At 36.1% G+C, this 16,034-nt stretch overlaps 1 protein-coding gene across 3 annotated transcripts; it reads left to right on the plus strand.

Annotated features, from left to right (window-relative positions):
* Window positions 1–5,011: 5,011 nt before the first annotated feature.
* On the plus strand, window positions 5,012–15,080 carry LOC110781845 (probable methyltransferase PMT9). Of its 3 annotated transcripts, XR_008932531.1 has the most exons (9): window positions 5,012–5,503; window positions 8,959–9,123; window positions 9,230–9,412; window positions 9,488–10,082; window positions 11,381–11,493; window positions 11,606–11,826; window positions 12,208–12,539; window positions 13,632–13,794; window positions 14,088–15,080. XR_008932531.1 is itself a non-coding variant. In XM_021985893.2 (8 exons), exons 1-7 carry the CDS (start codon window positions 5,249–5,251, stop codon window positions 12,521–12,523), a joined length of 1,848 nt encoding a protein of 615 aa, XP_021841585.1. In that variant the 5' UTR covers window positions 5,012–5,248; the 3' UTR covers window positions 12,524–12,539; window positions 13,632–13,919. The 3 variants fall into 3 exon arrangements, 2 of the variants coding, with proteins under 2 accessions (XP_021841585.1, XP_021841587.1); XM_021985893.2 differs by lacking the exon at window positions 14,088–15,080 and having other exon boundaries at window positions 13,632–13,919; XM_021985895.2 differs by lacking the exon at window positions 14,088–15,080 and having other exon boundaries at window positions 5,363–5,503; window positions 9,226–9,412; window positions 13,632–13,919.
* The last annotated feature ends 954 nt before the right edge of the window (window positions 15,081–16,034 follow it).

Raw genomic sequence — 16,034 nt, forward strand, 5'->3', positions numbered from 1 at the left:
ATCGTCTCTCTCCTCCTTCGCTCCTTCACTTTCATCTATCACCTGGTTTTCTCCGCCCTCATTGTTCACCATGTTTTCCAGGGAGACGACTGCCATTTTTCTTCATTATCACTCGCCAGACATGTCTCTCTCCTCAGGTAATTCTTTTTTTTAAACGAAGGATTAAACATCAATCTTAGTTTCTTAATAATTGATTTCAATTGACTAAAATTTATTGCATTTATCTTTCATTTTCATTATTCCAATTAATGGATTATATATGCTATTTCAAATATTATAAAACCGTTTGCTAGGGATCTCGGTTCTTTGATTTGTTGATTTCAATGTGGAAATGCGTGAGTCAGGTTTCTACGCATGGGTTTATGAAATTGGAGAATAATTAAATATTTGTGTGACATATTATGGGGAGATGGAGATGTAGTATGAGTAATAACAGAAGTAGTTTTGGATTCTATTTGTTCTTGTTCAATTTCCAAGCTACTTATAAATACCACCAACAATTGATTTGGAACTTCATGGTGTTTTATGAGATTTATTATTGCACTCTAGGTGTTTGACGAAATGTCTCGGAAAAGAACCCAAACCGATTCTTCTTCTACTTCTGGTTTTGATAAGGGAAATTGAGAGGGTTTTCATATTCTTGATGAAAAGTAGTGTTCCTCTTTTAGAAAGTAAAATTTTGTTTATTTTGGAGTTTTTTATTGTGTTTGTTTTGATGGTGAATTTGCTTGTTTTGGTGTTTTCTTAGGGTGGAATTGGGGAGTGGGTGTGGATAATATTGATTTTTAGTGGAAAGACTGTACTCCCATGCTAATCAAATGACTATGTGTAATATATTCCTGGTTTTCCGGGTTGTCCGTTTATCAGGATCCCATGAAAGCTTCTCATACCAAATCATCTAAACTGGAATGGTGCATCTGGTGCTTATTTTATTAAATCCAAAACAAATTTATTATTTGAATCGGGAATTTTAGTGGGTCGTGTTTTTAAATGGTTTGAACTAATTCTAAGCCCAACTCATTCCACTAGTTGAGCCCAACTGAGTTTCTAAGCTTCAATTTCTAATACAAACCCAATTGCTTAAATGTGCAAAGCCCAATGCTAAGTTCCTAAGCCTTAGCCCATTAGGGATTGGGGAACCTATAAATAGAACCCACTTCATTAATTGATCCCCACATCCCCTCATTATTTTCTCTCTCATCCTCCCTTGCACCCGACTCCCTCTCCTCTCTTTTTCTCTCGCCCGTCTCCTTGCCCGAGCACGCACACACGTCGCTGCTCGTGCCTCGCCCTCGCCTCTCACTCTCTCGTGCTCGTTGCTGCCTCTCGCACAGCACACGCCCTCACACACTCCCTCGCCTCTCACTTTCTCTTGTCGCACAACACAGCCTCGTGTGCAATGTTGCGTGTTGCTGTTATTGCTTGTCGTTGTTGTTGCTGCATGTGGCCTCGTCGCCCAGCCCACACACTCACTCCCCTCGCTCTCTCTCTCACTCGTTCTCGTGCGAGCACCCCTGCTGATGCCCCTGCTTCTTGTCGCACGTTGTCGTGCTGCTGCTCCCTGCCTTCGTTGCTTCGCACGCACCACACGCACACACACACCAACCGCGGGTTGTGTGTACTATACTTTGTTCCGTTAATTCCTTTTGCGCCCAATCACATTCAAATCGTGATTGTACAGTGTTATAGGCGGGTTTGACATAATTCTCTTCTTCCTTATCTATTCTATTTCAATTCCGAATTTTAAAATTATATTATTATTATTGATTTTGGATTATTAAACTGCTGGGAACGGTTATGAACACCGTATTGTGATGTTTTATGTGTCTGGATTGATGAGGAATATTTTAAATCAAAGAACTATAATTCAATTATTTACTAAAGTTTTAATTTTTAATATTTTAAAGTGATTTTTATGGTTAATTAGGGTTAGGGAATTAATCCCAATTTAATGAGTGATTGATTTACATAATTTAATGTTACTTTTAATTGTGGAAATCAAATGTAATTTTCAGATTTAATACAATGCCTAAAAGTGTTGATTTTTGATGATTTTAAAGGTGAAAATTTAATATTTTCATACTAGAACTTTAGTTTTTCAATTGAGACTATTATTTTAATTATGAGCAATTAATTTCTAACTAAATCAAGGGTTTAAAATTTATAAAAATTGCTGGAAATTTAGTAAGCATGGATAATAAAAAAGTTTTATTATTTTAATTATAGGAGGTGATTTCTAGCCTTGAGTCGTGATTCGCAAAGTGGCCCCCGTACTTAGATATTCGAGGTACGTACATGTCTAGGGTGAGCACCAATTACATGAGGACTATGTGATACTTTATTATTGTGAATCATGTGACTTGGATTAATATTGGATTCATGTTTGATGTTGTGAACAAACATGTTATTGATTATTATGGAAATTATGAATCCTATGTGAAAAATCATGTTGTGATCGTTGAATTTAATGTCAAGCATGTTGTTCAAGTTTTATATGCATGTATGGGTGTTTCACATGCAAGGATTATGTTTATGCTATTTACGTAATGTCTAGCCTACTTTGAGCCGCAAGTATTCGTGCCTCGTTGCACTATTTATTCTACCCCGATTGTAGGGTATGTTTTGGAAGTCTATGTGAATTGAACTAAGGATTTTTCGTGCCTTGTGCACACCCCGCTTGTTAACTGACAATGTTGGGTTATCTCAGTAGTATATTGAGAAGGAACAATGGGAGTAATATCACTTGAGTCCTGTGTTTTGATAACAAGTCCTAAAGGATTAAAATGAAGTGTCATTGTTTGGTTGCTTGTATTTTATGTCTTGCTGATTGTGTCTTGAGTTACCTTGTACACAAAATATTAATTAACGTAAAGTGCAACCAGAACAAGCATCAAAACTATTGGAACGTATATACCTTGAGTATGAACAATGGGGGAGTCTTGCCGGAAAACTTGTACTCCTACGAACGATACAAGACGTTGTTTCATTCTTCTTTTTATGCGCTGAAATTCCATTGGTATGGTCCGACCTTGGTTATGTTCCGATATTTACTTTATTATTATTTGGTGTTTGGTGGGCTCCCAACACCCCTCCTTTTATGGATATTTTCTTTTAGCCCGTTCGAAATTTATTCTTAATTAATCTGCGAGTCAAGAGTCTTGTCGAGTGTCGAGTCTTGTCTCCATGATTACTTGTTTATTAAATGGCTTTTGGATGTGGATTATTATGTTGTTGAGTGAAGCATGTTAGACTAGGATTTCATTCTAGCTTGTTCGTACTCAGCTTTCGCTGACTTCGTGCTTCATGTTTCCTTTGTTCATGGCCTTTGCTTTAATGACCCTATGATGATCCACCATTACTTTTGCGTTGTTGGGGAGTAGATTTTTAATCACAAGTTTGTAGAGATAACTTGCGGGAGAAGTTATCAAGCATGAGATTGAATTTGAGAGATGTTTTCTCTTCCGCATTTATAAACTCTATTATTATTATTATTATTATAGTCATGATTACGTAAACTATTTAAACTATTTAATTGCTAGTTAATGGATTTTAAACGTTTTGATTTTGGGCAATAACAGTTCTGATTTGTATGGGAGGCCATTAACTCCCTTTGTGTTTTTTTGCTCAAGTAGAACCACTTTTCATCAATATGCACAAAATCAAACATTGGTTGGTATTGCCTCTTTGTTTGTGGATTGTCCCCTTCTAGTAAATCTAGGACTCACTTGACCCTTTGTAGCATGTTGGGGTCTTGCAAACTCAGATGTAGAGGATTTGTGTGTGGCCTAACATCACCCCTTTTTATCATTCTCCAAAGTGTTGTTGCTCCAATATCTAGCATCTTTGCTAAATCCCTTATGCATGTTCTGTCCCCCATGGTTAGACTTGTGATTGTGTCTTGTTCAACTTGAATGCGTTTTCTGCCACAATTTCTTGCCTTTGTTGCCATGTTGTATCTTTGGAGTGCCTCTTTTTGTGCCCTTGCTTGCTTCCAAATTCTTCTGACTGTTCTTGGATGCACATTGTACATTTGAGCAACATGTTTAAATGCTCCATAATATGGTTTGTCTTTGTCCCTTTTGCGGTGGTTGTTCAACAACCACATCAGAATTTGCAACCTTGTGTCACAGCTGAGCCTTGGCTTCTTCTTGCGTTGATGACCCCAGTTTCCTACTTGTTGTTGTTGCTGCAAATTGTGTTGATGCTGCTCTGGTGTCTCATCGAGATCAAATGGAAACACTATGTGTTCCATGTCCCCTGTTTCTTCTGCTGGTTCATTCAAGTCGAAAAAAGTCCCCTCATCATCAATGTGGTCACCATCCTCATCTGATTCTGGTATCCAAGCATCATTAATGTTCCAGGCAGCATCTTCCCATTCAGCATCATTTATTTCCTCCATTTTGTCTGAGCAGAAGAAGCCAAAAGCAATGAAGCTTTCTGCCCCTGTTTTGAAGAAATTCTCTGTCTTTGTGTAGTTTTTGGTTTCTTTTTTGCCAATTTTTTCTCTCTCCTGGTGTATATGCAAATATTGGAGGGAAAAGTCCCCTTTTTGCCAAAATTTTTCCACTAAAAGTGAGAAGTCGCCACTAACTTTGGTTGATTCGTGTACTTTACTTCCTGCTTTCCTATTGGCTTTTGGATATTGTTGCATGAATTATATTGGTTACTTTTTGAGTTAATGGATTGATGACTTGTCGTTTGTGTACTTTTCAGAATTTCCCTCCTCTTTTCTCAGATTCTGTTTTGTACTTTAATCAATAAACAATTATCTACTTTTTCCCATACCCAAAAAAAACATTTCCAATTATTACCTTTTACACACTATTCAATTTTATTGATTCCCGTAAAAATGTCCAAAGTGAACACTTAAATAGTAACCATGGGAGTATTATTTATTATTTACGGTTCCATTCAGTTCATTTTTTGAAGTTCCACTCATTTAGGTTCAGAAAAAAAAAAAATAATAATAATAGTCAGCGTAACGGAGAAATAGAGTCGTCCACGAAAATGAACGAGTGATTCCCAAAAATCGAATATTTTCTAAAACAAAGTGAGGCTTCAGCTTAATTCAGTGATAATGGAGAGAGAGTGAGGAGGCACTCTCCTCAGTCCTCACTCTGTCACTCAACATTCACCAACCCCAGCTCCAAGTCTCCAACTCCAACTCCAACTCCATCTCCATCCTTGTTAATTTGTTATTTTCTCTCTCCTCAATTTCTGATGCTAATAATTTCAACTAACACACAAAATGAAGCACAGGATTGAATCCATTCGTCATAATCGTCAGAGTTCAACCATTACCAAACATGTTTTACTTGGATTAATCCTATTTCTTGGGTTGTTTTGTCTGTATTTTGGGTATTTTGTAATTCCCAATTCTCCAACGCTTTACCATAATCATTCCGTCGTTGATAATGGCGTCGATCCCGTTGTCGGTAGTATTCTTATCAATCAAGATAGCTTCAATCACAAGCTTCATCTTCAACACCTTCATTCTATTCCAGTATGTTCTCTTTTTCCCTTTTTTCAATTTTATTTTAATTATAGATTTATTTATTATAATTGTGATTTATTCTGTAATTGGGCTTTTTTGGTATTATAATTATGATTTCTTTTATTAACTGGGCTTTTTTGGTATTAAAATTATGAATTTCCTTCATGAACTGGGCCTTTTGTTTTTAGCTGTGTTACTGATGCTACAATTTCATGATTTTTTTTTTTTTTGCTGAGAGTGATAACTCAGTTGGTTAGAGCTTTCCTCCAGTTTCAGGCAGGGATCGATTCTCATCTCCGCACTTGTGTCAAATGATTTTCTTTTTTCTTTTTTGGGTCTGAATGAGTTACAATAGCGATGGGGGTGGAGCATTCGAACATGTGACCTGTCATTTTGCGAATTTGTGCTAGATTTATAGTGTGTTATTTTTAGGAGGTGTTCTTGGTTTTTGAGTTATTCCACTCATTTGAATTGGGTCATCTGATGTTAATTTATAGAGATGATCAGGGTATCTATTTTTTCATCATCTCAATTGAATACAAGTATAAGTCAATTGTGCCTTCCATCCTTGTAAGTTGTATGCTCGTTTGGTTAGGAAAGCTGATTTTAGGATAGTCAAGGAACGATTCAGATCACTTGCATCCAATAAAAATGTGTCAACTTCCACCCTCCTGTTGATTCTTTCGGGTTATTTCATTGCCCGCCTTGTGCTTGATAGAACTATGGGGTATGTTTGGTTAGGGGCATTGGAATGGAAACTGAATCCCGAGAGGTACGGATTGAGATTTGAGAACGCCTTGTCTAATCAAGATATACTTGGCTTAATCTTGGAGTGGGTTTGTATCCTTTTCCTAGTGTTTGATTCATGCTTGTAAAGAAATAAATCTTTTGACAGAAAATTCGACATAAATGATTTATTTTCGCCAATGTTGAAGCAAGGCATTTACCATTACAAGCATAGTACTTTTACAGGGAACATGGATTTATTTAATTACACAAAACTTGATAGCTGTCTCTATAGAAATTCCTTTTTTATGAGCTTATTATGCTACATTGTTACAAGTTTCAGTATCTCCACCGGCACTATATAGCTATGTTTCTAAGGCAAAAAAATTTCCTGGTTTGATCTGAAAAAGTCATTTGGGACAAATGATACTTGCACAGTAGTTGTACATTTGAATGAAAATTACTTGCACATCAATTTTTAGGTTTAGAAAAAGCACTCTTGCACAACTGATATGTAAGAAGCACATTCTATTGCCGGTCATGCTGTCTAAATTCTCTAAAGGATGAGCTTATGATCAAAGGAATGCTAGTTTCAATGGATGTTAAACCAAAAGAATCTAAGCAATTAATTCTCTACTGTCAAACATGCAACATATTCGTAGAATCATAGACCAGAACTTTCAAAGCTGAAAAAGGAAATTGCATGATTTTGTCAAAAAAGTGTGGCAAAACCAGCAAAGAAGAGAGGAGTGCTCAAGCCTCACATAAAATATCTGGTGAAGTGTAGCAGCTATTGTCGTATACTCGTATCTCTCTCTAGGAAAGATAGGAGCTCAATTCTTTGTGGATTTGGAGCTGGAATCTTTGAGGATAGGCAAGGTTAAGGTTCAGGGGGTTTGTTAACATTTTGATGCGTATTTCATCCAAATACAGTAAAGAAATCCACCCCATTCCATTTCGTTCCAAATAACCTAACCAAACACCCCTTTAAAAACGTTCCTATTCTTCGGATATGAGGCTAGGAGAGCTGCAAGCTCAAACATCCAAATAATTTTTTCAAACCTCGTTGCATGAAATATTGTGTTATCTAAAATTATTTTTCTTAATGGTATATTATTAAGTTCTTTTGCTGAAGCGGCTGTTCAGATTGCAACATTTTAAACCAAAAATTGTGCTTACGCAATTGCAACCGTGTCGAAGTGTTTTATGATCCATCTTTCGGGTGGTCAAAAGATAAAATACACATTTCTATTTGGGCTACGAGTGCAAGTCCGTGTGTGATATTTCCAACTTTGAGCTTTGCAGATGGGTGCAAGCGCGGAAAGTTTGTTAGATATTGGTGGGACTTTCGACAAAATATCCTAGTTGAATACATCAATGTAACAAATAAAAGAGTGTAGTTTATCCCTAGAAAAAAAAGAGTGTAGTTTGGATTAACATTAGAACTTAATTAAAAGATACTTTTGATGATAAGTGCTAAAGAGACCTCTAAGGCTCTGTTTTGTTCACCTTATTTCTGGAAAAATAAGTTCAGTTATGTTCAGATAAGTTCAAATAAGATAAGTTCAGGAAAAATAAGGTTGACCAAGTATAATTTATAACTAAAATTAGTTTTGATAAGTTCTTATAAGTTCAGAAAGTTCATTTAAGTTCAGATGAGATAAGTTCAAAAAAAAGTTCAGAAAAAATAAGTGAAAATCAGGTGAATAGAACGCCCTCTAGTGAGCACAAGAGGACAAGAGGCTTCTTTGATTATTAAAACTACTCGCAAAGAATGTTGTGTACGTACAATTTCACACAACTAGACTAGAATATTTTTAATTGCACTGAAGAGAGTTCTTCCCTTTCTGTTGGTGTTAGCGCCAATATCAGTTAACTGTTTTATGGATTTTGCTTAAAAGTTGGAATTAGTTGTAAGCTGTGCATGAGCTTTGTAAGCTGATGTTCAATGTTGATAGTTCTATATAGCAGCTCAAATCGCAATTACAACTATACGGAACATAATCAAATTCCTCTTTTCTCTCTATTTCTCTTTCTATCTCTCTTTCTTTCTTATATCAATTCTAGCTTCTATGTCTTTCTTCTTCTACTTTCTATCCTGTTCTCGAGCAATTGTTAGCGAGGATCCTTTGATCCTGCATTATGCACTTGCCAAGGGTGAACACACAAAACATCTAGCAATCAATGCGTAAAATCCTCATAAACAATAAAATAAAGTATATTCAAGCTAGATAGCCAGATAGGGTAGGTTTTAAGTTTTTAACATCCTTTTCCACTTATCCTATCAATGTTCTTGTCAACTTTCTATAACAAAACAAAACCTTAATTTTATCTAAGGATTTTTCATTATTATTGCGAATTGTGACTTTTCAGCTCTTTTTAAAGTTAATAGGAAAGTTGTAGAAACTAGAAAAGTAGTTTCCTTTTTCAGAATTAACTTGCTTTTCATCCTATCCATTGATTGATGAGTAACAAGAATGTGAGTTTTGTACGTAGCCTTTCTTGTTCCCTGTTTCTTTCTTACAATTTTTGTACAACTAAAAACACCTAACACAAGAAAATTACTTATTTCTCTTTCTTTCTTTCTTATCCAATTCTATTGTACCAAGTAGGGGGGAGGGGTTGTAGAATATACATGCAGCTTTCAGTAGACTGTTGATATTGCGAAGGTCTGTTTTCCCCTGAATTAATTGTTATGGTCATCTGAGGTAACTTTTTGGGTTTTATCTTGGTTACAGATATGTGACATTAAATTGTCAGAGTTGATACCGTGCTTGGATAGAAATTTAATTTACCAATTGAGGTTAAAGGTAAATCTTACGTTAATGGAGCACTATGAACGCCACTGCCCACCTCATGGGCGACGTTACAACTGTCTTATTCCGCCGCCAAATGGTTACAAGGTTTGTGAATAATTTCATTTAAGGAGGGACTAAGTTTACTTAGCTTTTTACCACTTCTTTTTATTTATTTTTCCTGATTCCAACAAGTTTGTTGCTAGTAAGTCAGATACCTGTCAGATGGCCTGCTAGCAGAGATGAAGTGTGGAAAGCAAACATACCTCACACGCACCTTGCACAAGAGAAATCTGACCAACATTGGATGGTTGTGAATGGTGAGAAGATAAATTTTCCTGGTGGTGGAACCCATTTTCATGACGGTGCTGATAAGTACATTATTGCTCTCGCTAGGGTATGTAGCTCTTTATTTATGAATAAATATTGCAAAATATTACTGGTTATGCTAGTAACTCCTATATTCATGCAGATGCTTAAGTTTCCAAGTGAAAAGCTTAGCAATGGTGGGAATATAAGAACCGTTCTTGATGTGGGATGTGGAGTGGCAAGTTTTGGTGCATATCTTCTTTCCCATGATATTATGGCCATGTCATTAGCACCTAATGATGTACATGAAAATCAAATTCAGTTTGCACTGGAGAGAGGAATTCCATCTACTCTTGGTGTTTTGGGAACAAAAAGACTTCCGTACCCCAGCAGGTCTTTCGAACTGGCCCATTGCTCTAGATGTAGGATTGATTGGCTTCAGCGAGATGGGATTCTTTTGTTGGAGCTAGATAGAATACTGAGACCAGGTGGATATTTTGTTTACTCCTCTCCTGAAGCATATGCTCAAGATTCAGAAAATAGAAGAATATGGAATTCAATGTATAGCCTATTAAGGAGGATGTGCTGGAGAGTTGTTTCAAAGAAAGACCAAAGTGTTATATGGGCAAAGCCACTGAGCAACAGCTGTTATTTGAAGAGGGAACCTGGAACCAGACCTCCATTATGTAGTGTAGATGATAGTCCGGATGAATCTTGGAATATTTCGATGAAAACATGCATTACTCCTTATTCAGCAAGTAAGTGTCCTTGTTGTCAGCAGACTAGTAATTAATTTATTCCTTCTCAAAATATATTCCATTCATCCTGCTTGTTTGACCTCCTAGAAATTTTTCTTGCAATTACCTAATTTCTCATATTTTATTAAACATCATTACTATTTCTTCTTTTTCATGGAGGTGGTACCTTAAAAAATATTTTTTTTTCATCCTTCTGCTTATAAAAATATACCTTGCTGCCTGTGCACAAGCTTAATTCAGGGTATAATTGGCACTCAAATTTTCTTGTGGGCATTATCTTAAGTCTAGCCCTTCTTTTGTACTCCTTCCGTCCCAGTTTAGTGTGACAAGTGACAACTTCCCACATTTTATGGCACATAATTTATGGTGACAAGTTGATGTTTGGTTATCACAAATGCTATTTTAATAAAGAAGTGGATGTAATAGGAGTAGTGGGGTATTACTATTTATTGAATTAGAGAGAGTGAGACCCAAACTTTTAGGTGTGGGAAGAGAAAAGTAAAATAAAATTGTGGGCCTTGCCAATTTTATAAAATGGGAAAACTAAATTTTGTAAATTTTTATTATAATATATACATGGTTCTTCAAAGAAAAGCACAAAGGGGAGTCTCTCAGTAGAAGACCTTATGAGGTGCTCTTCATAGTACCAGTGTACCACTTCTCATTGTAAATAGATCTCAAATAATGCGTTATAATAATCAGGAGAATAGTGGTTTAGTCATTCTATGATTTATAATTGTAATTCTCTTCTGAATCATCTAGTAGGTTGTGCATTCCTGATCCTGCTTAGTGTTGAAAAAGCTAAGGTGCACTAAGGCAAGAGGATCCTAGAGCCAAGGCGCAAAGCCTATGTGTCAGCCTGTCAGGTGCATGCCTCATTGAAGTGAGGCGAATTTCTATGTGTGTAACTGTGTAAGAGAGTTTGCAAATAGTGGATTCTGGTAGACTGGTAGTCTGGTGAAATTAATGCTGCCACTCAATTCTGGTTAATTTTTGGTGTATATGGTATGGTTGTCTGACTTGAGTAGAAGAATTTCAGCATGAAGAAATGAAAACAAATGACGATAGGTCTTCTTCCTTTGGGCTTGGGCTCTAACACCTTGGCATACAGTATCTACACACCTTTTCAAATATTTGTCTCGCATGTTATTTTGCAGAAATTTTTCAAAACAATATGGAACAGTTTAATTTTCCACAAGCACAATTCCACTTTTTATGGAAGTTCTTTTGTGGGGTGAGAACCATTGCCTTTATTCTGGTATTATCTTTATATGTAACTTGTTACATGTGTTCTACAGAGATGCACAAGGGAAAAGGGAGCGGTTTGCTTCCTTGGCCACAAAGGCTTACTGCGTCTCCACCTCGCTTGGAGGATTTTGGCATCAGTGTAGAGGAATTCCAAGCTGACACTGTAAGATACCAACATTTGTTATTTTTGTTGTTGTCCAAACCATGCTGTGCTTTCTTCTTAAATATTTAGGTTTTAAGTTGACCGACTGTGAGTACCCATGTATCTATTACAGAGCACATGGAGTTTTAGAGTGAGTGAGTATTGGAACCTAATGAGACCTGCTTTACAAAAGTACACACCGCGTAATGTCATGGACATGAACTCCAATCTTGGAGGATTTTCTGCTGCTTTGAATGATAAAGAAGTCTGGGTCATGAATGTTGCCCCTATTCATTCTGCATCGAAGCTGAAGATCATCTATGACAGAGGCCTCATTGGAACTGTGCATGACTGGTAAGAAGCTTTGTCTCTCATTAATTGTTTTTTAAATTTTCAGTCACTGTTAACTCAAAATTCTGTCTCAAAGTGTCATGAACTGTTTTATGCTTAAAGACGGGAAGTCTCCCTTCCTCATTGCCTTATCTACGACAGAGGTCCCATTGTAACTGTAATGACTGATATTGTCTGCTAATGTATGCGGTATGTGGAGAGATGATATAATCTTTGCTTTCTTTTCTCTCACTATTTGACCTGCCGAGTTTTATGGCGATAGTTCAAAAATATAGTTCTGAAGTCACATCTTCAAAACTTTACCTTTCTGGCGGCCATTTGTTTGTTTTTCCTTTTCAATTAACCAATGGAAGCAATGTAAGTTTGAAGCACGTGTTATTGTAGGTGTGAAGCATTTTCTACATATCCACGCACCTATGATCTACTGCATGCCTGGGCGGTATTTTCAGATATTTTAGAAAGGGGCTGCAGCTCGGAAGATCTTTTGATTGAAATGGATAGAATTCTTAGACCAGAGGGCTTCGTAATCATCAGAGATCATCCTTCAGTCATAAACTACTTACATAAATATTTAATTGCCTTGCGTTGGGATGGATGGGTTTTGGAGGTGGAACCGACGGTGGATATTTTGTCAAGTAATGAAGAAAGGCTCCTAATTGCACGTAAGAAGCTCTGGAGATATGGTGATACGGCCAGCTGAAAGGAGCTCTAAGAAGGTACGTATATATCCTAAATGCTTACATAGTTACATGGCTGGGGTGCCACATAGCCTGAATATAGACTTGTCTTCAAGTGTGCAAAAAAGGCCAGCTAAGGGCCAATGACTACTTTTTAAAGTTTCATCTAGTGATAAAAGTTGGACACAGAAAGTATTGGCTATAATGTCTTTTTTTTTATGGTGTCTCTGGGATTTGAAGAGCTGCCTCAGTAGATAAGGTGATAATTATGAAATGAAAATACACATGTTTTCTTAAGTATGGAAATTTTACTTAGAAGATACACTCTTTGCATCAGAAAAAATGACCAACACTTTCTATGTTAACAAAAACTTGTATACAATAGGCTTAGTGACCCCCAAATTCAAGATACGTCACCGGTCATAAATGACAAGAAATTCGCCCTGAATTTCATAAATGTCACCCCAAATCACATGAAGTTGACTTTGAAAAGGGATGACGCGTCTCTGTTGTATGTGATTTGAAGTGCCTACGCGCATTGTGTACATGACCTATTGTTCTGTGTTAGGTGGTTTTAAAATAAATGTTCTTTTATAAATAGGAATAATACACTCTTTGTTCAGTGGAGTGGAGTATCTTTGCTACGTCCTGTGAGCCAGGCCCCAAAACAGAAAATCTGGCAGTAAATTCTTAGTTCCGCCCTCCCTAAAAGTTGAGTAACATTGTATAAACCCCATACTATATGTATTGCCTAATTCTTCTATTCGATAGTAATTGCTTGTCTGAATTAAAAGTATCACTTTCTGTCTCGATTAAATTACCAATAATGAAAATTGAATCATGAAAGCAGATAACTAAAAATCCTCAAGGGTTACTCCTTTGCAAAAGAAAATTCCCTTCAAACTTAAGCGAAGATGCTTCAGTTGCAAATGTTGGTGAGCTGTGCCTACCCTTGCTCTTTCTAGAGCCTTTAGTTTGCTTCATAGGGGCAATTGTGTTAGATATATAGCCTTCAGACGTAGTATTAACTTGTATGTATGTGGAATATGAAGAAATTGAGTAAATATTTTGTTGCTAGATTACTTTGTTTAGATTCCAAAAACATTTGACTGAGTTTTCCCTCTCTTGAAGGTGTGCTTATGATTGTGAAGAATCCATGATCGGCCTTGTGAAAGAAAATCATATCATGGTTAGCAATTTTGTCAAGTTACCTCATCGTCTGTAAACTGCAATGGTCGTATGAGAACTACTTCTATTTTGCGGAGATGAACTACTTCTATAAAACAAACCAAAGGTTTGTAATTTTTATGCCCCATTTTTTGTGCTTAATTGAATAATTGTCTTTCAAAAGAATTTGTTTAGTTTATTCTTCATGTGGAACTTTTGACAACTTTATCAATAGTGACTACTATTTGACAATTTTCAATTTTGTTTTTTGTTTGTTTGTTTGTTTGTTTGTTTGTTTGTTTGTTTGTGTGTTGATTATAAAAGCCACTGGTAGGACTTTGTTGCAGTTTTACTGCACTCGTATGGCATAGCTTTTCAAGGAAAACAAATTGCTTATTATTAGACGAACCATTATTTCAGGATACGAAATGCAATAAGGCGCTCTGGATTTAGGGTACGGAAGTTTGATGCTAAGAATTTCTTAAAATGTGGAGTATCTTAAATGGGAATCGTTGGAACTGATTCTAAGAAAGTTAGACATGATGACAAGATAAATAAAATGCAGGCATCAGTTAACAGAGATTACTGGTAAGTGGTAATACAAGAAAATCCAGGTTGAACTGCAAAATGTGACCATCTAGAATTCTTGTTCTTTCACAAGTTCTAAAAGAGGGTGACAGACAGGAAGGAAGACTAGGGTTGGATATTGGTTTGGTTATTTTCTTCTACAACTTCCTGAAGCTGCAACCCCGACTTGAGCGAAACCATACTTTCCATGTACGCAATAACTCCGTGACATGTCCGGTCATACTGAAATTCAAGATCCTTTAGCTCATTTGATTCATCTTCATCTTCATCTTCATCTTCATCTTCAGCTGCTGTTGTACTAAAAACCTTTGATAACAACCACCTTGTAGTCTCTACTTAGAGGATCAATCCCAAAACCCTAATTCTCCCACTTCTGAGGTTCTGTATTAGACGGTAGATTGGGTTTGCTAATCAATGGAGGCAAGACTTTGTCACTTTGAGTTCATTGATGGCTGGGTTCCACAAAGCACGATCACTAAATCCATACTCATAAAGATAATATAATCCATCACAAGGACCGCAGACAAATGAGCTGTGTAATGGGGAGGAACTTAGCACTTGAGTTGAGAAGTTAAAGCACGAGGGGTTTCATCCATAAACAACTCAATCAACAAAAGTACGCCGTGGCCAACATAATATTGAACAAGGAGACAATTGCGCCAACTATCGTTCTTCTTATAATAGTTATTCAGATGTTTGGATATGAAATTAGGAGTTGAAATAATAGAATACCATGATTTGCACACACTTTTGTGCCGTAACAAATCTTTTACAGGCACCCATGTCAGAATCTCAATGATGAGACTTTCCGGTAAATCTATGTTTTCTGCTGTAATTGTCAATGTGATTCACCTCTCTTTTTCATTTTTACACCTAAAAAATCAGCACACAAGAAAAAGGCCATCCCTTTAAAGAGCAATTTTGATGGTGCATGCGGGTGCACGTAGCTCTAGATGCACCGGGACCAAAACAACCAACATTAAACACAAAACGCGTGTTTTCATTAAATTCCCAGAAAAAAGAACAATGCCCTTGAACAAAAGAACAATTCCCCTTAACAAAAGAACATTAAAGGCTCTGCTCTTTTCAACTATGTTTATCGCGTTTTTATTTGATTCGTTGTTATTTTTGCGATATTCTTCTGGGTTTGATGTTTTGAATTCAAACTGTGAAGAAGAGAGAGAAAGTGTGAACTAGGTTTTCTTAAATGGGTTTTAGAGAGAGAAATTAATGAAAATCCCCAAAAATTCGTTGATTTTTCTGCTTCAACATCAAATTAAATTGATTCTTCTTCTTCAAATCTTAATTCTGCAGCTGATAATCAGATTTTGGGAGGTAATTTTTCAATTTTGTAATAATAAATGGTATGTTTTGATGATTTTGATTTTGTAAAGTTGTGTTTTTGATGATTTTGATGATTTTGATTTTGTAATAATCGTGTTTTGATGAATTGATGATTTTAATGAATCAAATTATGTAATAACACGCTGATTTCGTTGTAATCGTTGATTTTGAAGATTTTGATTAAGTAATTACGGTTTTTTTTCTAGAAAAGAACAATTTTACGTATTAAAAGAACATATGCCCGTATTAAAAGAATAGTTTCATTATGCTCGTATTAAAAGAACAGTTTCATTATAGTAGAAAAATAGACCATTTGCGTTTCATAATTTGTTCTTTTATTTTATTGTGTTCTTCTTTTTTATTATTTTCAATTTCATTTGCTTTTCATAACTTGTTCTTTTTATTTTACTGTGTCATTTTTCTTGTTACTTTTTA

Source organism: Spinacia oleracea, chromosome 4, assembly GCF_020520425.1.
Source record: "Spinacia oleracea cultivar Varoflay chromosome 4, BTI_SOV_V1, whole genome shotgun sequence".
NCBI lineage: Eukaryota > Viridiplantae > Streptophyta > Magnoliopsida > Caryophyllales > Amaranthaceae > Spinacia > Spinacia oleracea.

Bases quoted from the DNA above. Each gene is read 5' to 3' on its own strand.
- LOC110781845 (XM_021985893.2), top strand. From the start codon at position 5,249: ATGAAGCACAGGATTGAATCCATTCGTCATAATCGTCAGAGTTCAACC. The intron at 9,413-9,487 runs GTATGTAGCTCT...ATATTCATGCAG, and splicing joins ACATTATTGCTCTCGCTAGG to ATGCTTAAGTTTCCAAGTGA. The intron at 10,083-11,380 runs GTAAGTGTCCTT...TGTGTTCTACAG, and splicing joins CATTACTCCTTATTCAGCAA to AGATGCACAAGGGAAAAGGG.